Source organism: Ambystoma mexicanum, chromosome 4p, assembly GCF_040938575.1.
Source record: "Ambystoma mexicanum isolate Mex_15411 chromosome 4p, UKY_AmexF1_1, whole genome shotgun sequence".
Lineage (NCBI taxonomy): Eukaryota > Metazoa > Chordata > Amphibia > Caudata > Ambystomatidae > Ambystoma > Ambystoma mexicanum.
In genome coordinates this window covers 1,176,166,748-1,176,186,214 of record NC_090927.1, presented here as the reverse complement: position 1 = coordinate 1,176,186,214, position 19,467 = coordinate 1,176,166,748, and the positions used below count along the sequence as shown (strand labels likewise).

General features: G+C 44.6%; 1 protein-coding gene across 1 annotated transcript in view; it reads left to right on the top strand.

Moving 5' to 3' along the window:
- The window catches only part of IGF2R (insulin like growth factor 2 receptor), a 2,762,372-nt gene that overhangs the window by 639,905 nt on the left and 2,103,000 nt on the right, over positions 1-19,467 (top strand). Inside the window, 1 exon segment of the mRNA XM_069606818.1 lies at positions 8,787-8,936. Coding sequence (XP_069462919.1) covers positions 8,787-8,936 — 150 coding nt within the window.

Sequence of the window (19,467 nt, the reverse complement as noted above, 5' to 3'; positions counted from 1 at the left end):
CAACAATCTCCCATTCCTATCACCAAACTCCCAAAAGCGCTGTTTCAAATAAAACATGCCTTTATCTGCCAAAACCTGCACATAGCTGCTCACTTCAGTTTCCAACTTTCGTAGGCGTATCTTGTTTGATTCCGAGTCATTATCAGCACAAACCTTTGCATAGACTTTACCTCTTCCTCCATCCTCCTAAGTTGTTCTTGGCCTTTTTTCCTAGCATGAACTGTTCTGCTAATCAATTCACCCCTAAGAACTGCCTTAAAGTCCAAAACAGATTTAACCCCAGCTGTACCTCTATTATCCTCAAATAAATGCCGAATGAAGTTCCCCAAACCCGATGAAACAGCATCATCCTTAAGTAAAGCAGCCTACAATCTCCATCTCTTAGACCATTTTGGGTGGGACTTTAATGTAGTGATGAATAGTGTTCTTGACCGGAAGTCTGAAAGTGGTTACTCTGGGGAGAAGATCTGTGGATGTGTGGAGAGAACTTCATCCAAATGTCGAGGAATATACATTTTATTCCCCTGTTCATAATTCTTACTCAAGGATAGATCATATTTTCATGAGTAAGGTGTTGGTTAATCAGGTGGTGGGCCCAAATATCCGGGAAAGGGGTATTTCGGACCATGCTTTGATCGATGTGCAGGTGAAGCTTGGTGATTTGGGTAAGAGATGTATGATTTCTAATTGGCAAAGTGTTGCAGGCCATGGGGAAGGTTGATGGCTGTCCATTATTGGGCTGCAAAGTTTTTTGGGGTCTGGCAGCCCCCCTGCTTGATTACTTTGCTGTGGAGAATATGGGACTTGATCTCAGCCGGACTTGGTGCTTTACAATTGTTCAATTTGTAGGCGGGTACTTTAGACTTCGGAAAACACACAGTATTAGATTCAGTACGTGTTAGACTGTTTCCTATGTGGACCCCACACTTTTAAATTCTTTACATAATACACAGTAATTGACTGGGTGAAATTGCAGTGGGGGGCGGAGGGTGAATGGGCTTGGCCTTTATTAATGGGCAGTTGGTTATTGAAGTAACTAATGCAAAGATATTTTTGAAATTGCTGTTTTGCCAACTCAATGAGAACCTTTTTGCAAAAAAACAGAGGTTGTCTCTGCATGTGGCCTTCACTGGAATTCTCTCTGACACAGAAATACAAGTATAAAGATGGAGAAAGCCAGCAAAAGGTTTAGCTGACCTAAACGCTGGCCAAAGGAATCTTGAACAATAGATTTCTGCCTTAACACCTGTGTCCAGCTATATCTCCCCACATAAAGCACCCTGGATGTCTAACTTCCGACAGCTAGACTTTAAAACATTATCTGGAATGATATCCTCTGCAGTGCTGCCATTAATGGCGACGTTATGTGTTAGTTCATAGCATTTTTGGGTTAAAAAGGCTGGAAAATAAAGCTCATTTGGATTTGGCAACGATAGCCCTCTGTGGCATGTATGTGCCATGAAGCTACATGGCAGCGTTTGAGTCTCACTCTTTTATAGGATCAATATCTAACTGTTCCAACCTATACTGAATTTAGAGGTTCCGCCTCGAGATGAGTACAGCAGTGGTACCCCACTAGAATCAAACTAAAGCTGCCACCAACCAGCTGTGCGAGGAGACCCACACTGACACCCTGACCTTGAAGGACTTGGGGCCCTCTCAGGGGGTTTTGAAGGCAGCATGAAGCAGACAGACAACCGGTGCAAGTTTGGTTTTCAAAGTTTTATTAACTTAAAATGTTAGGATGGATTAAGGACTAACTTACTTTATGCTAAGGTGGTATTTTCTTACCTAAAGACAATTAATGATAGTCTGCGACAGGAAGTCCAAAGCAAATGTCTGTTTGTGTCCAAAATATATACTTGCTCTAATGTCCAACTTAGTATAATGTGTAGGGATGTCAGGATCAAAAGAAATACTGTTCAAAGTAACATTCTAGTTTTTTCCAGCTCTTGGCCGGTAATCCGCTTTCCCTTCCCCAAGGTCAATATAGTTCATAAGGCACAGGGGTTCCCTTCCCCATGAGTTAAAATCTACCAATCTTTCAAAATTAAAATCTTCCTCGCTTGTTCGCTCAGGAGTGGCTTCGCTCCCACAGCAATGCTCCTTCTACAGCTCGGGACTCTTACGACCGCTTCGCTCGGTCACACTGGTGTCCCTCTTGCAGTCTGCCCCGGCCTCCTGCGTCCTTCAGCTTCACTTCCCGATGCATGAACTCTGCATCTTCCAAAGAGTCTCTAGCGCTCTGCTTGCCACACCGCTGATCTGGCGAGGTCTGCCTGCACCCAGCAGTCCGTAGCCATGCTTCCATTTCCATCACGATTCAGGCTTTTAAAGTTCCTGCCACCTTGATTGGTCCAAAAAGGGCTAGACCGCTCACTGGTGAAACAGTAGCCCTGCCTTACTCTTGCTGGCCTCCTCCTCGCCTCAGTACACAACTGAGTGTGTGCGTTTGTGTGTTTTTGATATGTGGATGTGCTTCTCTAGTTGGTCCGTTTCTTAGGGAATGTTTTACGGGAAGAACGTGGAGAGGACTGACAAAAGCCTATAAAGACTTGTGGTATAGAGGTTTCGTTATGAAAAGGAAATGGGGATACCAGGTCCCCCCCAGGACTGCGTCTCCGCATTCCCCAAGTTCCCTCCTCCCACGTGATCCTCCCTCTCATGGCCACCGCCAAGGTCAGGAGCCAAGAGTGATGGCCTTTCCCTGGCCACCTGAGAGGAAGGTCTAGGGCGAAAAGTGAGGACGCCCTGGGGTTCCTCACAGGGTACACAATCTGTATTGGAGTCTCTGTGGATGCCTCTGATGAGGGTTCATTAGGGCGGAGTCTAGCAAACCCGTTAGAGAGAATCCAACATGCTGAGAGTCAGAGGTGTGGGGAGTATCCTCTGGTCTCAGAAGGATAATTTTCCCTGATGTTACTCTCCCATGTTTAGTGGCCACCTTGAGATGAGGAGAAACTATTGTGTAAGGTTGAACATGTTCCCTTCACTTGCTAACTGGGCTGTGTGCTTGGGAGTTTGGAAGCAGTAGGGTTATTTTGTGATTGGAGGTTAAAAGTTAATAAGAGCACATGGTAAGGTGATCTTGTTTATATGTGGGTGGGAGGGTACACCAGTAGTGTATACGGCAGGTCAGAAGTAGTACGCAGACACTTTGAAGACATTTTCAATAAGATTTATAAAATAAGGCAGCCTTGGGGTGTTCCCTACCTATATAAAAAAACTAGGGTGCTAGTCAATCGTCCAAAAAACCTATGTAAGGGTGCAGTAGTAAGACTGACACACAGGGGTCATAGTGGTTGGCACAAACATTTATTATCTTACGAAAATGAAAAGAAAAGCCTATCTTACCCTAACTCAGGGTGGAAACCTAAGGGGTTTCCCTGCCGCAACTAAGACAACTAATGTCACTGTCAGGATGTGAAAAGCGAAATGTCTCAATGTTCAATGTCAGAATCATAACGCCAGAGGATTGACTCTCTTCCCCTTGACAAAAAGACAGTTCTGGGTTTCTTAGTTCCTTTACACTGTGGGGGAGCGGGGGAGAGGGAATGTCGCCCTTCCCCAGCCTCCTTCAATCTTGCAACACAGTTCAACAATTGGTGGTGAAATATCTGTTTCCCAATTGGCCCTTCTCAGGCTTCTTCTCTGTCTCTGTGGTCCCGACCCTTGGATTCACCAGGCACTATGACAATGAAGAGGAGTTTGGATGCTCCTCCAAGCTGTGGTGGTTCCCTGACCCGCTTGGGTCTCCTAGTTTCGGATGCCTGTCAAGCTCTGTGTTCCTCTTTATTATTCTCAGTTCTTTTCATGGACTCTTGGTGTGACATACAGACTTGGTTTACTCCCCTGCCAAGTACTGTCTTCATATATGTTGCTCTAACAGTTCTCTTTATGGTTTCTCTTATGTGACAGACCTTAGTCACCTTCCCTCCAAGTACTGCCACAAAGAATATTATGCATTATCAGTTGATATGTTCGTCTTTCAGGAGGGTCCCAGATCCTGTATCCCTTATTACCATATCTTGGTAAACTGTCCCTTCGGATATGTAGGGGCAGTCTTCTTTCCATCACTTTTCATTTATTATGCTTTTCAGGGTTTCCCCTCACCCTCTGGGGATCTCCAACCACAGGCTCAGCCACACAGTTACCTCTAGGGTCTTGGCTGCAGCCCTGCGAATGGTCACGGGATTCCCTGTGTTTTTTTTGCTTTGCCGGTACTCTGGCATTCTTGTCGGCTTGCTGCAGCTGCTCTGCAGCTCCAGACGCACTTAGGCGGACCATGTGTTCTTGTTTGGCTGTGCTATTCGAACTTCCCACAGCCAGCCTCTCGGTTTGTTTAGCGTTTGGTGGAGACCGCCCCTTCAGCATCTCCTCACCCTGGGTCTGCTCTTGCCGGCTTCCCCCGTGAGACTCTGTCCCTCTCGCAGTTCCTCTCAAAAGCGTCTGACAAACAATTAAGTCCATTGTCCGTCTTTATGCTCCTAACCAGTAATCTGTGACTGAAGACTCAACCCTTCATATTGATTCTTTTTAGTGATCCGTATGGCTCTGGGCCTCTTCCTCGTTCCGTTTCTTGCTTCAGATCTTCATTGTATTCATCCCTATTCTTCCTCTTCTCAGGCCTTCCTACTTTTTTAATACTACAAAAGTGTATAGGATAGGGGCGTAGGGGTGAAGGAGAGGTGGGTGGTGAAGGAGAGGTGGGTGGTGAAGGAGAGGTTGGGGTACAATGTGGATACCGCATTCTCCCACTATAGTTGTCACTGGTCCCACAGGGGCTTTCCTGTCCTATGAGATCCACCCGCTGAGTGGCACCCCCAGGGGGACTATCAGGTAGCAGCCTCACCTCCGTGCCTTCATGGGAAGGGGCTCCCCCTACGAAAGCAGTGACGACATCCTGGGATTCATTGCATAAACCTTATGACCCGACCCATATTCAGAACAAAATAAGGCTAGGAGAATGACTCCCTTTTTCCAGTGAAGCAGGGTTCTGCTTTGCTTTAGATTTCTTTTAATATGTCATTTTCAAATAGTCTTTATCAACCTTCTGTACTAGAGCTTACAATTCTTGGATAAGGTCTTTGACTCTTCCCTTACATTGTGGGATTCATTTTCCGGGCTCTTTCATAGTTTGACCGGGTATGGCCTTGTGTGATACCTTCTCTTGCCTGGGATAATCAAGATGTTCCCTTATAAGCTAAGAATGATCTTGGTCATCTATTTGTTCATCCTCTTTTGTTCATATTTCAGAATATTTTGTTGATCAATATTCTACAATTGATCTATTTTGAGGGTTGGAACCTTCTCCCCTCTTCACATGGTAGTCTTAGCCACTGATTGATTAAAGTTCTCTTTCTCAGGTTTAAATATATAACGTTTCCTCTTATTTAGTTACAGATTTGTGAACTTTGTAGTTCGAGTTTGAAAAATTTCACTGAGACGAGTTTCTCCACTATTAGAATGATTCCATTTTGGCCTCCCGATTCTCCTGTTACCTCTTCATGGGGGAACGTCTGTGGGTCCCGAGGTCACTCGGAACCTTCTTTCCTGCTTGGCTTCTCTCTCTCGGTTGCACTCTCCGTTGGTGTCTCCTCGCCAGTCTCTCGCTTTCCCTTCGTGCTACAGTCTGGCGTCTCTTCTGGGAGCTGGTGCCATTTCGTATACCTCAGTGCGTTGGTGTTGGCTTAGCTGTTTGGGCTGCTTGCCCACCATGAACTACTCATGGTCATGCCACCAACTGGTTTTGGATTCTTCCGCCATCAGTTTCTCGCTAATTCAGTATGCTGTCTCCCCAGCTTCTGATACTCTAGCTCAGTTATTCTGAATTCTGCAGGCTCTGTGGCTCTTGTTGTCTCTGCCTCCTGCTTGCGTTATGGTACCAGGGAGCCTCCCCTGCTGCGGTATGACTCTCTCCAACCTACGTGTCTTACTATTTAAACGTCCTCGTCTCAGTTAGTCGGGGATTGTCCTTGAAGAGACTGTTTCTTTTCGCTGATACTCATGGTGCATGTTAACGTCCACAGCCCAGTCTTGGTCTTTATTGCTGTTTAGCATCTCCAACAGTTCTATTTCTGCCATGATGGGGAATGGTTAGGGAGTTCCTTAGAGGAACGGGAGTCCCTTTCCCCGAAGGGGGGAGTATCTCCCAGTGAGTTTCCACTTGCCCAGACCTCTAGGCATGAGATTCTTGCAGAGTGTGCTCTCCACCCTAGTCTCAAAGAGGGAGACTCCCTGTTGGGGAGAAGCGGCAAATTCCCTCCCTTCATCACACAGAGCACACAGTGGGGAATCACTTCATTCCATTTCAGTGATTTTATTGTTTAAATGTCATGTGTAGTCTATATAGTTGGATCGTGACTATCATTTTTGTTGAAGTTCTTTTATGTATATATACTTACGCTGCTGGAGTGACAACCTGCTTGCATCCTTCAACTATCGCCTGTGACATTGGCATTAGTGCAACGGTTTGAAGGTACACTTCTAGGATGACGTGCAATTCATGTAAAAAAGTGTCCGTGATGGTTGGACCATTTTTGGGATTGTAGTAGATGTCCACTACCCTTGGTTTCTAGGTGCAGGATTAGAGTATTAGTCTTGTAAGACACTTGTGGTGGCAACAGTAAAGACAGACAGAAGTGATCACAGTTCAAGAGTTTTATAATGGGTGAGATGAACACCTAATCTAAATCAAAATCTAAGATGCGAGCAAGCAATGACCATCAAATAAGGCAGTCCTACTGGCGTCTTGTCAAATAAAAAGGGCCTATACTAAAAAATCTATTGCCAATCCTTACTACTAGTTACTAAACAGAGTGTGGGATAATGTTCACCAGAAAAGAAAGAAGTGTTCACAAAATGAGTCAGGCTGGTATGGCTGGGTTTCTCTTCCCCACATTTGAGGCACGGGAAAAGGTGAAACTCTCGAGCACAGCACACTCCTGGGCCTAGACAGCACAAGGTTCAATGTTCAGTTCCACGATATCAAACCCCTTCAGTGGCTAAGTCTCTTTCCTGCAAAAGTCTTTCCTTAGGTTTACTAATTTAAAGTAACAAACAAATGTTCTCACTCTGATCTTGCACCTTGCGCAATTGTTCTTCATTTGGATTTCACAATGACAAACAAAGAAAATGCCTTGGGTGATTGCTCTTTGCCCCTGGGATCTCCCTCGCCCGGGCTCAGATCCTTCATGCACAAATGGGGCGCCCTCCATCGGGTTCACTACGGCCCTTCAACACGTTTCATGTATTCCTAATACAGTTCATGTAGCGCTCAGTTTTCTCAAAGCAGGGTTTCTTTTGCTTTAGCTTTCTATCGGCAGACCTCTGTTGGGTGCACACTTGCCAATTATCACAGTTCACAATTGTAGTGGAAAGCAGGGTTCCCTTCCCCTAGCTTTCCTCTGGCAAAGAGTCAGAGACTTTTGATTGTATAAGGGATTTGACGTGACCCTTATAGGACCACTCTGACGCCTCAAGCCACCCTTTCCTAGGGCCTTCTGGTTGCTGTAGTTTCACAAACGGGTCCTGGTCAGAGCCTTTCGAGTGACCACCCACGTGGTGCCGGACCCCTCTGCACCTGGACCTCAACTGGGTTTTCTCTAAAGTTCAAACATCCATACGAGTCCTTTCTTCTTATGTTCAAAATGTTGCTACTCGCAACTTTAGGCTTAACAAAGTTCGGTTTGATATTGGCTTCCTCCGACTCACCGGCTGTGCTGTACTCATTGGCTTCTTTGTTCTCTTGAGTCAAAGATAGTACTACTGTAGCCAGCTTGCCTCAGCGCCTGCGCTGTCAGAGCAGGAGGCCCACACTTACCATTGACCTCTGTTCCTCCGCACATCAGCTGTAAGTCCCGGTCTTAAGTTTTCCCATCTGGAAGCTTTGCGGGTCTTAGTTGAAAAGGGCAAGGGCAATTCTCCCTTCGTTGTCCTTCCTGGTCCCACCGCTTATCTTATTCTTTGTACTAACGGTTTGATGTAGCTGTCTCCTCGTGCGTTTGGCCTTGCTCGAAGTGTGCTTTTTGTGCTCCACCTTTTATCCTTGTGGGGAAGGTAAAGGGCCGTCGGGTGTGCATGGTTGTCAATTGCCTGATTCTTCCTGACTTGAGTGCTCGGACATGTCAGGTAAAAGGCTCTGGTGTTAGTCTTTTGTCTGTTATCATGTAACAAAGTGTTTGTGTGGGAAAGGGGGGAGTAGAACTTCTAAATATCCTACAGCAGGGTAGGAAGGGGAAAAGGTGTTGGGGAAGGGGATACCGCGTCTCAACCCTCAGTGTCTCACTTCCACTCCCCGAAGACCCCTTGCCCACGTGATCCTCCCCCACTGGTCCACCCCAAGGAACTGGATCCAATAGCGATGGCTGTGTCCTGGCCACTTGGTTGACAGATTCTGGTGACCAGCAGGTGATACACTTTCAGGTTTCACACAGTCTTAACGTTTTTCTTTCTCTTTTTTCAATACTGCAGAAGGCAGGTGTTTGATTTATTTAAATTTGGGAATTACTTGTAATCACAGGAATTTTAATTGTTCAACATTGCAAAGACTTCTGAGCCCGTTTGCGAGATCAAGTCGCCCAACCATCTCCACGTTGTTCCTCTGAAACCTAATATTTTTAAATATGTGGAATAATGAAAAATCACGAGCAGTTTGTGACGCTAGTATGCAGTTTTTTTTCTCCCGCCACCCTTCACATGGCTCATTGGCATGAGTAAAATTATTTGCACATATTAATGAAGAAATTACAATTTCAGTTATATGCACGTTCCATTCTTAATCCTAGAATCTGGCACAGAATCTATTCTGAATTGGGAGACCGTGGACAGCAGCAGTGAGGAGAAACGAAAACACATCTTTATCAATGTTTGCAACAGAGTTCTTCAGGAAGGAGCTGCCGTAGGGTGCCCTGAAGACGCAGCAATATGCTTGGTGGGTAAGTACAACATTTTATTGTTTTACACAGCAAGATTTCCTGGTTATTAATACAATGGTTTTTCCATTATAAACTTAGTTGTTGGGTTTCTCCTCCCAGCTGTCCCCATCCTGCAGAAAGTTACAATACCCATAACTTACCTCCTCATATCATTGGATATGTTTCTTGATTCTGCAAAACTGGATTGTCCACAATAAACCTCTGTGTTGCCTAAAAAAGCAGAGCACTCTTGTGATACCGGAAACTGAAATCATACAGAGTTGCACGTTCTTAGAATTTGAGCAATTAAATTATGTCGCGATGCATTTTTCTGCCTGCTTTTAATTCCTGATCCCATCTTTATGACCTCGGGTCTGAGAAAGACATTTTGATTAAATATCATTTTTGAAAGAGGTCTGGAAAAATGAAGCTGATCAGTGATCAAGTTGGAATGGGGCCAATGATAAAGTTGACCGAGGAGGTGCAGTTCCTATCCAAACATTATTGTATATTAATATACTTTAGTTAACATTTATCGTGAGGTTCGGAGGCTACATTTCTTTCTAATTACCTGTAGTTCATGTCAAGTGCTTTTAGTATGCTATTTTACATTTCTATCGACAACAAAAATGTTAACAGTTGAGTCTTCAGAAAGCATGCGATCCCGTTTGAAACAAAGAATTTGCAAGTTTTTCTTTAAGCATAAACCTTCTTAAATTAAGGAGGGGTATATTTCCACATGCTCACTCATGTGTCTTTTCTTGCACATTAAAGCTAAATCATCCTAACAAACATTGTTTAACCTATGCAGTTTTGTAAAGCAGAATTAGTGCACGGCCGTCTGTTTCCATTTATTATCTATTGACATGACATTCCTTAGTGACCTTCATAAATGTCTTTTCTGCGCTAGAAAAAAGTTAAATGAATGAAAGACTCGGCCCTGTCACCTCTTAAATTACGAGTAAGTACTTTCAAAACAATTCGTTGTCTGTTGCTTTCAATGACAACACACACGTTGGAGGTTTCTGTAATGACTGCCTGTGTTTTCCCATACTTGCACGAATAACAAAGCTGCTATGTTTACAGGTGTGTTGCAACATTTGAATGGTAGGTTGCCAGTGATCATACAGCCAAAATTACATACTTTTACTCAAGATAAGGCCCTGATTATCTTGTTGTAGCCACTTTTCTGGGATCCGTTCTCGAAAGTGACCATTACTTTAATTTCAGTTTTCAAGTGGCACAAAAGTGCCAACAAATGTGATACCTATTGTTAACGCAGAATTCTGTTTTGTAGATTTTATGGCCCCTCAACTTGTTTACCCTGACCCCGCTGTGCATGTTTGTTTTTTTGATCTCGTTTTGTTGGCCCGAGTGACTTCTGTTACAGTCCACCTCCCATTGTGTCCCATTTTTACCTTATATAGAGTAAATGGAGTTGAGCGTACCTAAGGCGTCCATTCCCAGGGGGGCCTTTCAGCCTCCCCATTTTTGCATTTGTGTGATGTTTATCACCATAAACAGTTTAGGGAGTGGTTGGTTTGGTGGCATCTTTAGTTTAGTTGTAGCTTCACCAAGGGTACATGCCATTTTATTGCAGTGGTACTCCAATGTACCATTTTGATTTTTGTAGCCATTGGGGTACCAATGGGTTTATTTTCAAACCTGCTCTCAGACTTTGTATTTCAGGGCTTTCCCCTTTTCTAGGTGAACGCGAGGTGGCCTTAAAATGGCTGTTCTGACCACATGGCTCTCTGTGAGCCCACAACAGCAGTCTCCATATTGGTCCTAACTGGTTTAGGCCAGTATAGATCCTTGGTCTACCCCTCTCACTTCTCGTAGAGGTGGATATGGCTGAATGAATCCTACTGACCAATCAATATGGTGTGTTGTTTGTCCCCAAGTCTCCAACCCCTTGTAGTGATTGGTCTTTGTCCAGCTGCTTTGTGCAAGGGAACTTAGGCTTTGTCCTGCCTCTGTTGCACTCTCTTAAATTACTGCCTTGCAAGGAGGAAGTGATTATTGACCTGCTGAAGGAGACTTCTTGCTGCAATTCCTGCATTTATTGCCGGTTTGAACACTTACCTGGCCATACTGGCCAGGCACAGTGGTTTGGTCCTAGGTTTGGTTTCACTGTCAGCCCATATGTGATTGGGCCTGTGGATCCATCAATTATTTGACCTTTTAAGAATTTGTACTGATAAGGGCTGGGAGACCGGTCTGTGGAGAAGAATGTGAAGACAAATGTGAGGTGTCTAGGAGGGGAGGGGGCACTGAGTTGCCAGGTGGTTGTGGGTGGACGTTTGGAATAACATTGGCTGGCAAGAAAGACCTGTCCCCACAGAGTGAAGAGCCTGTCGGAGACCAGTAGATCTGGAGTTGAGATGGGAGGAGGAGGCGAAAATGAGGAAGAATCCCTATGTCAAGCTGCAGCATGTCATATTGCTGACAGTTCACATAATTCAGTGTGGTGCTTGAACTTGTAAAGGACCAGAGCGTATCACACAGCCTGAAGGCTGTGCCTGCATACAACACCAGAGAGTCTATTGACAGGGCATGAGTTGGTAAAGAAGTACTAAAGTGGAGTCTAGCCACGTGTGCCGGGACCTGCCTCTGTGAAGGAACACAAAGCGGTTTGGGAGCAACTTGAGGAGGATTGTGCAGACCAGAGAGGGGTGTACCAAGCAAACAACTGAATTAAACAAAGTTAAAAAGCAGGGTCTGTTGGAATTTTGATGAAATTAAAGAAGACCTGTTTGCAATGGTATTGCACATTTATGAAGTAGATGCGATTAAGGAATTTGAAATAATTTAGCTAATGGAGCCCTACACTCACCTCTAAAGATTGGGGGATATCCAACCAAAATAAATTTCAATAAGAGCACATATGAATGGAAAATATCAATTTGTGAGTATGCCCTTCTGCACGTTTAGGTGCTGGATATTGGATAGTTTCACTTATTTAATATAATCTTATCCCATGTCCGGGTATTGAATTACAATTGAATAACTAATGGTATGGGTATCGATAAAAAGTATTTAAACTTGAAAACAGCACTGGGACATGGTTATAAAATGTTGTAATGCTTTTCACTAAAACATGGCGTCTGTGCACAGTGCGTTTTGTGTGCCCCCAGAGCCATAATGGAGATTTTCTTCAGGCCTCAGTGAAAGCTGCTTTTGATGTGAACTCGTAACGTGGTTTGTATCATTCCACTGGCAAACATGTTTTCTTGCTTCTGCATTGCTTGAAGGACTGTTTTCAAGAAGGTGCTAGCTGGTATTTGAGAAGGTTGCAAGGGAATCTTGCAAAGCTGTTTTCGTGCTTTCATGAGAAAGGTAAGTGTTTTGCCTCTTGGAATTTGTCATGGATCACTCCGGCCGGAGGCCCATGGGAACTGTCAACAGGTAGAGACTTTGATAGTCATAGAGTTTTGGAAAATGCCATCAGGCCTTTGCAGATGGTTTAAAATGAGGGGCACTGGAACAGTCAGGCAGAAAGCTTCTCTGGAAGAGTGTGGACGCACTGCTTCTGTGTCCGTTGACACAGGGACCTCTCTACCTGCCGGTTTCAGGGCTTTTCAATGCATTTGTGGCGAGATGAGGATTTCCTTTGCGGTTGCTTCAACAGTGAAGTATTTTTACACTTTGTACATTACTAATGTGTAGTGATTAAACATTAATTTATAATTTTGACTGCATTTATTCATTCATGTAAGCTTTTTGTGCAAAAAGGCCATAAATATCCTATCTACAGTTTAGCTGAATGTTTGTGCATAACATTGCCCTCCAGTGCTTAAAGTTTCTTCATTTTGTGTGCTGGGGCTGCAAACTATTTTCCTTGCACTTTTGAAACAAAGCAAATGTGTAAATAGATGCAATTGAAATCAAGATTAATGATCCAGTTGCTAAAATAATAAGTAAGGCAATACTAATGTTATTGCTTTCTTGTTTTACTGTTTATTTTTTAATTTGTTCAACATTTTTTTTATTTATTCATCATAAGGGGGAGAGCTGCTGGTTTGGCAGGAGTGGTATTGGAGAGTCTGGTGGCGCTAAAGTCATAGCAAGCCATGCAATGGTTTCTGAGCAGCTTTGCCAATGTCAATGTGTTAGGAATGGCGCTATGAGTTATAGAGTGTGTGTGTGTGTGTGTGTGTGTAGATGTTCTAGGCAGAAAGGTCTATATATTAGTTGCAAAAGGGAAAGTTGTACAAGGACTATTAAGGAATCCTGTTATCACGTGTTGTGCCATTCTGTGGTCTTGTTGTGTTGATAGTAATTAGGATGAAGTGGTCACACTGTTTTGAGTTCCATTATGATAGTGGTTTGGGTTTGGTGTTGAGTCTGATGGGAAGAACAGTTTAGTGAGACTAATGCAAATTCATCTGATTGCCATGCATTCCTGGTTACACTTTGTGGGCATGTATTGTACATGGGTGTATTGTACATTGGAGGACTTGGTGTGACTCCAGCCCAAATCCTGGATAACCTCAAGAACACAGGAGGGAGTCCATGCCGCAAATACAAATCCAAGAAGCCAGCAACAGCAGATGGGTACGTGTCTCACTTTAAACTTATGCAAGATAGCCAAAGGAAAGGCTACTCGCGCATCTGCAACCAAACTCCATTCCCAGTGACATACTGCACAACACCTCTGCCATTAGAATGCAGCTATCCCCACTACAAAACTGTCCACCGGAACACAATTCACTCTACCACTCTCGCACTCTAATCTTCAAAGCACCCATTCACTTGCCAGGTCGACATGGGTAGCTAGTAGGGACCTGGCTAACCCTACCAAATTTTGCTTTGGCTAAAATGCACACACGCATTATAAACTCCTCTGACTTTTCACATACCTGGACTCTGGTCCCCCGAGGGTGTTCAACCAACAGCGCGTTGGTACCATACTACTGGTGAAAGGCGCTATGCAAATGATAATTACTTCTGATATTAGTAATTTGTAATTGTGGGTTGTGTATTGGATTATATATTGTATTTCTTGTACAATCTTATTTTGAATGGCTGATTTCAACATTGGCTCCAAACGTGTTGGCAGGCTGAGATATTGTCAATAATAAAACATTGACAACAATGTCTAATCAAATTTACAAAATGGCTATTAGCACATGAATTTCATTATTGACCACCTCTCAGCCAATCAGAATGCAGTCAATAACTACTGGTATTGTATTCTGACTTCAAAAGCATATTAGGACACAAGAATGCAACTTACAAGTATGATTTAGTTTAACAGAACACTCCCTCTCTGCAACTAAAATGCTTAACTTATGAAGCTATGAAGACATGCTTGTTTTTTAAATATTACAAAATAAAATGCGTTTAAAACAAGCACAAGTATTTATTTTACTTTCTATTAAACAGTTTCTACTTTCCAACCACAACTCCACAACCTATATTTCTATTACCAGTTAGTACTACTAGCCTTATAGACCTCGGCAGGCGACATTATTGCTTGGGATAATGACCCTTCCCCAACTAAATGGCCCTTAGCTTTGCCCCGGGCCGTAACTTGTTGGCGGATCATTATCCCACGATAATGACTCCTGGCTTGGTCTATAAGGCTATAAAGTTTTGTTTCATGGTTCAATACATTTCCAGTGGGCGAAAAGACATTAAAACAAGCCATCACAGCCCTTATGAATTAACACCACAGTAGTGCACCGGAACTACATTTTTGTGCAGTCCCAACATTGGAACATATGTAAGTTAAGACATCAAGTTTTGGCTTCTTTCAAGATGTGTTAAGAAGAGTACTCCCATAGGTAGCGAAGGGCTCAATGCAGTAGTTACTGTAGTGTCAGTGACAACATTTGTATTATTTTTATTATTTTAAGTTGGTTTCCTGTTAAAAAAAAAAAAAAAAAAAGGGAGGCTGCAACCAGTTTTAGTTTTATAGGATGATCCCAGATAGGATTCCTTTGCCACAATTTTCTACACCAACGGCAAGGCATGGGCACCTGAGGGAAGGACTTTACACCCAGGGGGACGGGGGTCTTCAAAACAGGTATGTAATCCCATCCCATGTAGCCCGATCAGAATGGATAATGACCCCAGATAGTCCAGTGCCGTTGGGTACAAATGCTCTCACAGTAGACTGTGTGTAGTGTTCTTCTTCTGATCAGTATGACAGCTGGGTCTGGTAGTTGGGCAGTTTGTTTTCGTCAGCAACCTTACTATTCTGAAGGGCACTAGGTAGGACTCGGGCAGAAGTTGGCAACATACTCTGCTTCCCATACCATGATGGTGCAGGACACACTGACACTACACATCAGATGAAGTAACCACACAGTTCTGTTTTTCATCCCCATTTTATTTTTGCTGACACTGTATAACTGAAATAAACTCATAGAAAATTGTTTTAAATATTTGGGGACCTCCCCTTATATCCCCCTATATTTTTCACTGCGTTTTTCATTAGTTTCACCGCCAAAGCGATCCTCGCAATACTATTGCTGATGCTTGCGGTTACAGGGAGGTGTGTATGTTGAGCCAGTGGCTGCACGGTGGTTTTCGGCACAACCGGGACCTTAAGCGGTGTCGGCGCTTTCTTTAGATGCATCTCGACAGCTGCGTGTGTTTTAATGCTAGCGCCCTTACTCGGGGATTGCCCGGACGCTTGCTGCTGTTGCAGGGAGGGCTGCCGATCATCAAGATCAGCGGACACCTCTGAAATATTCAACGTGCCTGTTGGCCCTTTGGAGCGATTTGACTGGACTGCTGAAGCAGAACCGTGGGTTGTGTGCTTTGTGTGGGGAGCGGGTACGTCCCGGTCGCCAGGATGTACATTCCCCATAGCAGGACACTCGTTGTGCCTATCAGGGCCGGGCACGGACACTGCAGAGCGAGAACTCTCCGCCGTTCGGTCAATGGCTTCCGAAGTGGAACCTTGGTCATCACTAACCTCTTCATCAAACTCAGCGGCTGTGGCGGCGGGGAATTACTCTTGGCCTGCGACATACTGTAGGCCGCCCACCGCTTCAGACGGTGGCCCTTAACAGTTTTGGGACGGAGGAGTTTACAGGCCACACAGGACACCTTGTTGTGATCGAATGGAAGACACCTATTGCACCGATGGTGCTCGTCTTTCCACAGAAATGGTGCCTTACAGGAAGGACAAAATCTAAATGGAGTCCTGTCCATAGCGCAGGATTGTGATAGCGACAACAAACCCACGAGCACGAAGAGAGGGGAAAAGGAAAGTCATTCTTGAAAAGAATTACCACCCGGACCCACTCTCTCCCTACTGTACAGAAGGCTCGGCCACGTGGTCGGCAGCACCGACCGGATTAACAGCCGTCGGAAGTTCCGTAGTCAGCAGTGGCACAGGAATCGACCATCGAGGGGAGTGACAATGAGAACAAACGACCGACGGTCGAGAAATATAACAATAACACAATGTTTTATGAAGAGCTCTGCATTAAGGCGACCAGTTAGCTGGGTGGAAAAAAACAATCTGAGGGACCTCGACACAAGAGGGATTTTGGGTACACTACCCATCACGTTAGGGATAATGTTAGAGAGACACTTTCGATCCTCGAAAGACAAGATGCAATACTCTGCGGTTACCACTGGATGTCGGACTATATTCACAGCATGTGAATCTAAGCAGATACAATCATCAGAAAATGCTATTACGGTAAGTAATGCATGTCATACCAACCCCACATACTGCCTGCAGGCACAAGGACTTGGGACCCCAGAACTCATGCTCCAGTAGAACTTTTTCTTGATAGAAAATGAGCAATAATGTCCAGGGCCCATGAGTGGGATGCACCGTGGGTTTCACAGCAACAGGTTGTACAACATTCAAGCAATAGACCCCCCCCCTCCCCCCAATCCTTTGGATGGTGGATACCAGCTACAAGCCTTCAGCTTTTCAGAGCTCCAGCAGGATAACCTTGGCTATGCAGGTTTGGGGACTGGCTAGACCCACCAATTCGAGGGAGAGAATGTGGTCACATGGAATCTATCAGCATCGCATTGCAGGTTTCACCCCGCAACCAGCTAGACAGAGTATGCACTGGCCCCATCAGCCTCCCGCTACCCCGTCAATATCTGCGGCCCGACCGGCCTGCAAGGACAGGTTCTTTGAAATGTTCCTCGCTCTCATGAGGCAGAATCCATAGGTTGACATGAGACCACCAGAAATTAAGCCAACTGCAGGGGAGAGCCAAAGGGGTTACCAAAACTACATTCAACACTACAAAACCTAATAAAACAATGGGTTGGAGGTATGCATATGAAGGCTGTCCAAAGTGTGTGGAAGGAGCTAGCAATTCGCCCTAGCAAAGGAATACGCTTGATAACTTTTTAAAATAGATTTTTTTTTTGATTTTCAAAACATCAAACAAGAAAGTAAAACGATAACATATCAACAATAAACCATCTCTCTATACAACGAAGGGAGAAAGAAGAGGGGGGGGAAAGAAAAGGGTGAGGGGGGCACCAGGGAAATTGGCATTAAACATACAGTTCATTACAAGCCTCCCAAATGTCGGCGTACTTGTCAAGCTTTTTCTTTACTTGAAAGGACACCCTCTCTCTGCTTGAAATAATTTAAAAATTATGCAACCATCAACAGAAGGCCTGATATCGCCTTTCCAAAATTTTAAAATTTGTTTCTTGGCCACCAAGAGTGCCCTATATGTCCAAAAGATAAAACCAACTGTCGGCTAAAGTCCAATCGGGAACAAACAAATGCGCATATTGAGGGATTAGGAGAAGAGAAAGGCGCCAACACAAGATCCATATTGTTTTAGATAAGCTGACATTGCTTTATCCTCCAAGGGGACCAATAAATACAATGAGAAATCCGCTGTTGGGTATATCTCAAATCCAAGTCAAGATTGAGTCTAGAAGGACCTGCACATGCATGACCCCAATCACCATCAGATAACACACATCCGAAAGGGGGAGAAGACAGAGCTACTATTGGTGGGTCCTTCTGATGCTACTGCTTTTTGGTCCCCCACTTTTGTCCCAATTTACTGTGCTCTCGCTCCGCTCCTGTGCCTATCTGAGGGTGAAAATCACTTCTTCTCTTTCCATGGCCCCTCTGTCCTATCTCTCAGGATGGGCATTTTAAGGTTAAGGTACTGTGGAAAATCCTGCCTTTTCTGACCACCCCACACCACCCACTACCAGGCTCCGGTGGTCCCTTCACAAGTGTTTCCTTTGTTGGTTACTGCAATGCTTTGCTTCTGGGTCAGCCTGCCTATTAGATCGCCGCCTTCTGGTCCTACAAAACATGGCGGTTGGGTCACTACTTCCACCCACTGCAGGGCCCACATTTCCCCCGTACTGCGCCTTCTCCACTGGCTTCCAGTGGCGAAAAGAGTACAGTTTAAGTCTCTGCATTGTTTTCCGTGATTTACACAGGACTGGGACAGCCTATTTGCAGGTTAAGTTCCAGTTTAATGTACGTCGCCATTCTCTTAGCTTGGCCAAAGCTTTTTGTTGGTGGATGTTCCCTGCTTCAGACTGTCCCGGGTCAGCGGTCGTGCCTTCTCTGTGGCGAGACCCATCCTGTGGAACTCTCTCCCTCTGATCATGCAGAGGATGGATGATTATTTGGCCTTTAAGAGATCTTTGCACACTTATGTGTTCTAGTTTCTTTTCTACTTGCCGGGTAGCACCATGATGCCTCTGGGCGACTGCGCTTTATAAGTGTGGCATAAATAAATAAATAGGACACCATGTGGCCCTATCCTGTTCGGGCGCAGTACTAAACTCTGTCGGCGTGAGCACTTGTCTGCCTTTCTCCCTCCTTTTCAACTGGCTAACCAACAGTTCACCAGACCGCTCACCCATCCCTAGAAAGCCTGCCGAGTGTAGATCAGATCCCTCTCTACTTTAGAGTGCAACACGCCATCAAACGAACGCTTAGCACTCCGCATCGCAGACATATTGGGAGCAAACTCGCAACAGTTGTACTGTTCCTTAGAATGTTTACAAACAGATTCCAACTGCACAATCTTGCCCTCAACCCTCTTCTCTTTGTAGGACAGAAAACTAATAATTTGAGCTCTCAAAGCTTTCCAAGCATCCCAGATAACGGACAGTCTGCCAACAGAATCCATGTTCTCGGTGAGAAACGAGATCTCGCTCTGTGTTTCCCAAAGACAGGGACCGACAACAGACAGGTGTTGAACCTCCACTGTCCAACATTCCTCTGTCTCCCCCAATGACCTATCTACAGCCAAATCCACCCAAGCATGATCCGAAATCGCAACGCTATCAAATACTAGCAGTACTCGCATCACCACAAAGTCGCCTACTTATCAAGAAAAAATCAATGCAAGCATAAGTCCCATGAGGCACCGAATGAAAACTATACTGCCTCTTCTTTGGATTTAGATCTTGTTAGGGAGAATTCTCTGTTAAGGCTAATTTCCCAAACCTAGTGAGTCGCCTAGCAGCTTTGCTGGATTTTTGGGGTTTATTTTTTTCTCCTGCAAAGAGTGAGACTCTTTTTCTCCCACTCTTAGACATGATTTGAGATATCCTTTGACTTTGTAATGTGTTT